The sequence below is a fragment of the Daphnia pulex genome, chromosome 1 (genome assembly GCF_021134715.1).
Source record: "Daphnia pulex isolate KAP4 chromosome 1, ASM2113471v1".
NCBI classification, from domain to species: Eukaryota; Metazoa; Arthropoda; class Branchiopoda; order Diplostraca; family Daphniidae; genus Daphnia; species Daphnia pulex.
In genome coordinates, this window is record NC_060017.1 from 7,722,547 (window position 1) to 7,730,924 (window position 8,378).

The 8,378-nt window shown below is 41.5% G+C and overlaps 1 protein-coding gene across 2 annotated transcripts; it reads left to right on the forward strand.

Moving 5' to 3' along the window:
* The first annotated feature begins 3,596 nt into the window (after positions 1–3,596).
* Positions 3,597–6,928, forward strand: LOC124188393 (dickkopf-related protein 3-like). Of its 2 annotated transcripts, XM_046581006.1 has the most exons (5): positions 3,597–3,669; positions 3,771–4,211; positions 4,414–4,588; positions 5,175–5,436; positions 6,476–6,928. In XM_046581006.1, exons 2-5 carry the CDS (start codon positions 3,936–3,938, stop codon positions 6,558–6,560), a joined length of 798 nt encoding a protein of 265 aa, XP_046436962.1. In that variant the 5' UTR covers positions 3,597–3,669; positions 3,771–3,935; the 3' UTR covers positions 6,561–6,928. The 2 variants fall into 2 exon arrangements, with proteins under 2 accessions (XP_046436962.1, XP_046436953.1); XM_046580997.1 differs by having other exon boundaries at positions 3,618–4,211.
* The last annotated feature ends 1,450 nt before the right edge of the window (positions 6,929–8,378 follow it).

Here is an 8,378-nt window from a genome sequence, read left to right on the forward strand (position 1 = left end):
TACTGTAAGTAGAATAGGATATTTCGCATATGAGATAACATTGGTTGCAAGTGAGCTCTAGGTTTATTATATGGCCACACAAGACTCGGGCTGAGTTACGGTATTATACTTGTTTCCATCATACAGAGCGATTTGTGCCACTGTCGCATTTCCCTGGCGAATTTTCATCAAAAGAGTTATATACGTACCGGCAACTTTGAAAACGAAATCAAAAGGAAAATCTAAAGAAAAGGGAGAATGTCACAACGAGAGCAAGTGGTGCGGAGCTCCTCCCACATTATCCCGTAAGCCAAGAACATGCCATTTTTGTAATGAAATGCTTGCCAGACATTTGTTTGATGTCGAGACCCCCGCACATTCTCAATGGAGGACTTATTGTACACACCATACACATATAGTATCCAGAACGTGCAAATACCGCTAGAATGAACCAAAAAACGCATTATTATACATGACGATGTGTACGACTATACTGTGTACGACGACGCACATATGCCCCGAGAGTATGAAGTCATCATTTTTCTTGTTTCCCTATCCGCTTTCCTATATATTCATTTCCAGTTTAATAAGCGACTAATATGGCGTATATAGAGACTCCTCCTTCTTCTTCTTCGTCTCAAAGGCCGTCCGCGTCTTTCTATCATTCGGTTATACTTCAATACCGTGTGCGGTACGTTTGCCTTTCTTCTGGGAAATTCCCTTTCTTTTTTTTTTTCAGTTTCAGCAGCTGTATCTTTTATTCTTCTCTTTTCTCCTAATTAACCAAGTGAAACTGGTGAATGGCGGCCTTTTCTTATTCACGGAGACACATCGAAAAAGGAATTACAGACTAAATGTCAGAGCGCATCAGATAATATTCCGGAATATTCTCTTTTCACTGCGCACACGTCTCTCTCTCTCTTATTCAAAGCGCAGGAATAGACTAGAGTAGTTTGCCTTTCAACTTAATAATTCGACCTTATCAACTTTCAGAGATTTGTTTCCCCTCGTTCGGGTTAAATATGAGATGATATTCATTCGTTGCGCATGCGCTATCGATTTTTTGTTCCAGTGAAATTGAAATCAAATCCGCACATCTACACATTTTCGATTGCCGTGTATACGCATAATCAATTTGGATCGCACAAAGTTTGAAAACAAAAATTAGTTCGGAGAATATATTTTACAATTTCCCAAAGAACGAACAGATGTTTGTGCCTTTCTTTATTTTGCAATTTTCAGAGATTATCTGCCAAAAAAGCCAAAACGAGCTATATTTAAAAAAGAGTGACCATCGAGTTTGAGCAGCTTGGGGACGCCAAGAAGTCAGGAAACAATGAACACACGAGAGGGGGGGGGGGCTCTGAATGCCTCCTGATGATGACAAATGATAATGAATATATACAGTATGATCGCAATTAGAAAGAGGGGAGAATGGAGGAGAGACGTGTACACTTGTAGCCTGTCTGCTGCTGGTACTGATCTTCTGTGGACGACCTGATGTCCATAGGGAATATATCACGGGGATTTGCCAACGGGATACGAAGGATGGATGAAGGCTATGATGGATGGATCATGTCTTTATAGGTGAAAGGAATGACCATTTGTACACCCATGGACCAAAGACGGATGCAGTTGTCGACCTTGGGGGGCGAAGCTATAGGAGCAATTATGGATTAACCGGGTGCAGCAATAGTTGATCGTTGAATCCGTCTCTTCAATTTTTATTGGCAATCAAAAAAAAGGGAGGCAATTAAAAAATGTCATAAGATCAGCGCATCCTACGCATTGTTACGAGAGGGGGCTGTCATCATCAATATATTTAAAAAAAGGCAAGTCAGAAATCCTGAAATGGAATAAAGCTGGATTGACAGCTTCTTATATACACCCACCCAGGATCATAACTTTTAAGGGAAAACGTCTTCAAATCCAAGAAGTGTCAATGTAATATCTTCAGTCAACATCAGAATATCTAAGCCTATAGAAAACCCACTCTCTAAAGAGCCTTTATAGCTTACTTTAGCTATTGGGTCATACATAAAAAAAAGATATAAGAAAAATAAATAAATGTCTTTGCGACTTTGGGGCTTTAGGGAAAAATTGAAAGTCACTAGCTGTCAGTTGATCCTTTAGACAGAGTTTAACACTCCAGACGGCCACGATTCCATCGAAAGATATGTGATGTTGGCTAGGAAAAATAAAGAAAGAATCGTTCTAGCTTGTTTCCAAGACTACACACAGCACAGCACGTATAGGAAAAACCTTTTCCTGGAACGATGGTAAAGAGTATATTTTTTTGATAATTGGAATTGAAGCATAATTGGATGTTTCTAGGCTATATGGAAAGACCAGCAGAAGGGGGGCTAGACACAGTATACATTGGCTCCCAGCAGTGCGCCAATAACACGCACACCTGTCTTTCCTCATTTACCTTGGCTCCCTATTGATTGCTGCCATCAGGAAGAGACCATCACAATAAGTCATCTGCTGTCAAGGGGGCCCTCTAACTGCGATGCTGGAAGAGTCCCACCAGCTTGGATCCGCTGTCTGTTTTCCATAGTATTTTCTGTGCGTACATATACTGTGGGGCAACAGCATCTTCTAAAGACAAATTTTATTTGTGGGGGGGTTTTTTGTTTGGTTTTATTGTTGGAACAAATTTAAAAAGACTCGGTGGCTAGTGGCTAGTCGTTTGGCACTGATTTGTGTGGACAGCGTGTCACTCAAAGCAGCTGGAAACCCAGTGCTGTAGCCCGTTGCCCCAGCAGCAGCCAGCAACATCAGCCTCTTGACTCTCCTTGTCCCTCGTTGACTTTCCAATAACTCACTCCCACTTTGTATTTCTTCTTTTTCTTTTCTCTCTTCTTCTTTTTATATTGGCGATTTCTTGTTATTCTAGTCAAGTTGGTCCACATCAAATCTTATCCAATTTCCACAAAAAAATCTCAGGAAAGGGATGAACACGCATTGTAGACTGTTAGATAAGAGACGCAGGACTTTCCACCGTCTCCTGTGGCTGTTGACTATACCCAGCGAATCCATCGATCGGTTATACAGAGGACGACAGTTCACGAAACTTCAGGATCGTCGCTCGTCTAACGAATTTCGATAAATTGATGGATCTATTTTTCCAATTGGATTTTGATGGATAAACCTTGATAAAAGGCCAACAGAAACCCATTTTTTAACAAATCGCCAACGCCATTGATTGATTGTTGTTTGTCTGTCGCATAGTAGGTCTATAGCATCACGGTAATATATGACTTTGCAAGTACGATACGTAATAAAAGTCAGCTGCACCTGAAGCGTCTTCCTTTATTTAATTTTTGCTGGATATTTTCGATCTCAAATTTAGTTGAAATGTTTTTATATTCTTCTTCTTTTTTTTTTTTTAATTCTCGATCCCACAGTATAAGAAAAGGGCGTATTTTGATGATGATGACTGCCCTGTCTTTAGTGTCTTATAGTGCAAGAGGGGGTAGGGGGGCTGGGCGGATTTTCTCCAGCACGTGGCGCCCATTATCCAGCTTAAGTCTTAAGTCAACTCGACACAAAACAAAACCCAAAAAGGTAAAGAAAAGAAATGGGGGCTTGTCTTTTTTAATCTTGGATTCCTGCTGTGCTGTGCAGGAGAGATCCTTATGGAGGAGTGCGTTGGAGATTTGCGTGTTTCAATAACAAGAAAAAAAGGTCAAACGTTAGTATAGAGTATACGTATTGCTCTAACCCATCCTCGTCCGTCGAAATAGCCCCCTTACCATGCCTACCTGTCTGTCTCCCACCTATAAAAGGTGGCCAGTGTTCCAGATGTCTTCAATCGCCTCTCATCAGCTGCCCAGTTCGCTTCATTGTGCTCCATTGGACTATTCACTTCAAAATCAGGGGGAAACACTGAAATTGCATCTCGCTCTTCATATCGTTGTAGTACGTCCACACAGTCATCAGATCCAGTCAACATGAGGCAATTGCTCCTGGCGTCTTTGATCGTGATGCTGGCCGCCGAGACGGTCCACGCTTTGGTTTGGTCGCTGGTTCTCGGAAATCCCGTCATCGACATGAAAGATGAGTCGGCCAGCAGCCACGGCAGCGGAGTTGACGACGTGATGGACAGCTCGGCGGAAGACAGCGACAGTGATCTCGAGCATCCGCGGAATATCAAGCTCAAAACGGCCGCCAGGAACTCGTCGTCGCTATCGACCGGCTCACGCCCGACGCGTCAACATCACGGACAAGTATGAAACAAAAACAAATCAAACTAATTGTCATTTCGTAATGAACTCCGTCGCATGCCGACCTTTTTTTTAATTTCCTTCTTTTTTGCGTTGAAACTTTGCGTCAGTTTGACATATCGTCATTTATTTCCTCCAAATTCCATCGAAATAATTTTAATTTCTTTATTTGATTTGTTTTTTCTCCTTTGCTGGGAATCATTAGGATAAATGCATGGAAGACAAGCAATGCGGTAAGGGCCGTTTCTGCGATCTTCATTACGGCGTGTGCCGGACGGAAAAATCGCCCGGATTCGCCTGCCGCCGGGATCGGATGTGCGGCAAAGGTCTGGCGTGCATGTTCGGTCGCTGCCAGGCGAAAATTGCCACCGGAGAAGAAGGTAAGACATATCACCACCACTACCACGCATCCGAATAAGACCAAAAAATCAAGAAATCAATCCTGTGTTATTTGTTTGGGCTCTGCTCTCCTCTTTCCACGATGTCTGATGTGCCTATGCGGTTCAATGAGCGCCGGCGTGGAGAGGATCAAAGTCAAACATGTTCACAACATTCTCTTTTGCGACTCGATGCTGCTGTCAGAGGATATATACACGGCGGCTGTAATACTATATACACTAGACATTGCTTTGGGCCACTCACGAATCCCAATGCAACCACAAGAAAAGAAGCTAGACTATACTATATAGTACCGCACACTATTATGTATATACTCTCCGGTACATGGTATGGAATGGCTGCCGTGAGTGCGGGATCAGGAGATTTCCAAGTGAAAACTTTTGGGTTTTTTTTTGCCAATCGAATTGTTATATTCTCGCCAGTCGGAATCAGCTTTTCCTTTTTATATAAATAGCATTGCCCTTTTCACTCTTGTTTAAGTCGGGAAAGGAAGATAAATTGACACTTTTTCTTTTTGTATTCTTTGTATTTCCTACAACTAATTTGCCCTTGTTTGGAATATTCAAGGATCCCGTTGCCATGGCAATTCGGATTGCCAAGCCGGACTGTGCTGCGCCCGTCGACACGGCGAGGCCGTCTGTCAACGCAAATTGACGCTTGGTCAGCGTTGCTTCGTGCCGGAAGGCGGCCTGGAGTACTCTCTCAATCAGCTGTGTCCGTGCGACGTCGGATTGGTCTGCCGCCAACAGAACCCGGCCCAAGTCGGCAGCAGCGACTCTCCGTCCAGTCAGGAAGACAACAGCTTCGATCGCTCCTCATCCAACAGCACGTAAGTGGACTTTCCTGAGCAAATAGACATATACCTAGTGATGCACTCTATAATATGGCGTTCAGCATTTATGGGCCAATGTGCTCCGGGGGGTGTTAGGCGAGGGTCGTATCGGTCACCCATTCGTGTTTGCTCTGCTGCCTGCTTGCTGGCCAGCAAAGTGTGCAATCAACTTTAGTATTTATACGTGTATTATAAAAGATATGGTGGAGCTATTTAGAAATTCATTGGGGCCGGCCACTGCTAGTCTATCCCTTTTAATCCGCACAAATCTTTAGCATCAGCGAAAATGCCAGCCATCAGCCATGTTCCGTGTCATTTGTCATCATGTCAAAACGGTCCCACCATCAGAGTGTATACATATAGAAAACTTATTATTCCAAAAAGGCAATGAAGAATGAAACTGTATAGATGAGCGCCATATAGCTATATATGACTAGACTGGATGAAACTGATTATTGCATCCATTTGGGATCGTTATTAAGCGACCCAGTGAGGGACAATAATGGCCGTCAGCCTTGATAGCTTGCTGGGGTATTCCCCCCCGTTTGTCTTCCACTTCCTGTGTGCTGTGCACTCCAATATGATGCCCGCGGAGACGATGGAACGTCTCGCATTATTAATGCATCCATCTGTCCCTCGGCTTTCGTTTGTTTGCCCCCGTGATCGATAGTTATTATTACTGGATGTATAGTTATCGTTTGGGAATTCTTGAGCGAGAGAACACCACTTCCGTCGTTCGTTCTGGCACACTTATTCTCTCTCTGAACGGGGAATAGAGGTGGTGGCGCAACGATATAAATTATTATATGTTCTTATACGCGTTTGACGAATGGGCTCCTGTCGTCCGTTTAAGTGGACATTACTCACTTCCGCTTTCGATATTTTTAGACCAGAAACAGCGTGTATATACGACAGACACACCAGTTGTATCATTCTACACACACACGCGTGTTGCGCAGTTTCTGTGACAGTTGTTTATATTGACCGCTCGACTGGAACGATATGGATATTAATGCTTCTCTTTTTATTTGTTCAGAAGCTCCGAGAACTTTCCTTTCTGGACTAGCACGGAGAACATGAGGTGCACATTTCACGACATGGGTAACAACCGGGCGTCTTAATTCGATCGATTACGGTCGATTAAAGACAACATTGTCCAACCTCATCCGTCGGTCTTAATCAAGGAAACCAACAATGATTTATATTTTCCTTTCTACTGTACAGTTTCATTATTGCCTCTTTAACAAAAAACAATTCCCTCCCAAATGTAAATTTTATCTATTGGCTAACAAACGTATATCGATCTTATCATATAAATAGCATTAAATACTGTTGACTCGATGGAAATCTAAAACCGAGAAGGAAATAAGAGAACAAGTAATTTTTGCACATTACCGTGTACAGTCTATAAGCCCATTGAGAACGGACATTATGTTGATTCTTGATTGAGATATTACATAATAATACATTCAGTTTATTTTGTCGCATATTTCTTGTTATTATGGTGTTATATTAATCATTTTGGCTGAGTTTCCTTTCTGACAAAGTTATTATACATCACGAATAAAATGTCGACGGTTATGTAATACACAATACGTTCGTGAATCCATTGTTAGCAAATGTGGTTGTCAAATTTTAAGCCAAGTCTTGTCATTTGAAACAAAGAAAGTCGAATAATGGCTAAGCCGCATTCTTGAATTGACGTCCATTTTTACTAATTACTTATTGTATTACGTACAGCGGACCATATGGAACTATATGGAAATCTGTCGAACGTGTCCAACCGACACGAATCCATTTGCGACTCACGCAAGTCTCTATATCTGAAGGGCTGGCGGATTTGACGCTGTTGCACGCAGCAGTGTCTTGTATTGCGGTGCGGCTTATCAAGGAACTTTATTGATTTCACCGGGAAATGCGAATGACACCGTCTGATTCAACTTATGTTGGGCTTCTTTTTCTTGTATAGTAAATTACTCTCGTCTGTACGACAACTGCTGCAGTCAACAGAGGACGAACGAAAAAGAAAACTAGTTTCTCCCTCGGGTTATTGTGAATTCAACTTGTATTGAAGTTTATATGGCAAAGAGCGAAAGAGCGTTGGCGGTGGGGAAAAAATGGCAGCAGCAACAGAGCAACTTGAAATTTAAATTCAGGCTATGCGCAGCAACTGTATAATGATCTAATTGGTATGAAATATAGAAATGTTGGCTAATTTGGAATATTTAATATCCACTAGGCGGATGAGAATGAAAGTGCTAACCGAGAAATTATGAATGCCCTTGTATTACTCGAAAAGTGTTTTTTAAGAAGGAAATTAAGTCCCATTCCTTATTTTGATTAATTAATTAATACCAATGAGTAATGGAGTAATTACGTAACTTGAATAAGGAGACTGCTGTTGCTGAGCTCGTCAACAATTGCCTGTTGCCGACGGACTTTAGTTTCTATAGTTACGTAAAGTACACCTACAACGCACTTGTGTAAACCTGCATGACCGTTGTCCGTTGAAAATGAGCTGCATGGTCATATGAGCATAGCGCGCCTTATATAATAAACTTAATAAGGTCGAGAGTTTGGAAGAGCTGACGGAATAATTGAAAAGGAAAACTGCATTTATGAACTTATTAATTATGATTCGAACATGGAAATGTTTTATCCAGACTATTTGATGATTGCACGCGGGCAATTATTTAGTTTTAATATTAACTTGTGTCGATTTGTTTCAAATAAAAATAGAAAAAAAATATACTAATTAAAAATTAATTGAATTCCTATTTTATTCTACTCTCTTTTTAAAAAAATTACAAAAAAGGAGACACAACAAAATTTGAATTTTGTGTCCAATTTGAAAGTTACATGATTAAACGAAAGTTATATAACGTATATATTGGGAACTTCCTTGCATGCATACATAAGGCACAAAACGCAACGTGACT

Coding starts and splice junctions, on each gene's coding strand:
- LOC124188393 (XM_046581006.1), top strand. CDS start 3,936: ATGAGGCAATTGCTCCTGGCGTCTTTGATCGTGATGCTGGCCGCCGAG. Junction 4,212..4,413: donor CGCGTCAACATCACGGACAA/GTATGAAACAAA, acceptor GGGAATCATTAG/GATAAATGCATGGAAGACAA. Junction 4,589..5,174: donor AATTGCCACCGGAGAAGAAG/GTAAGACATATC, acceptor GGAATATTCAAG/GATCCCGTTGCCATGGCAAT.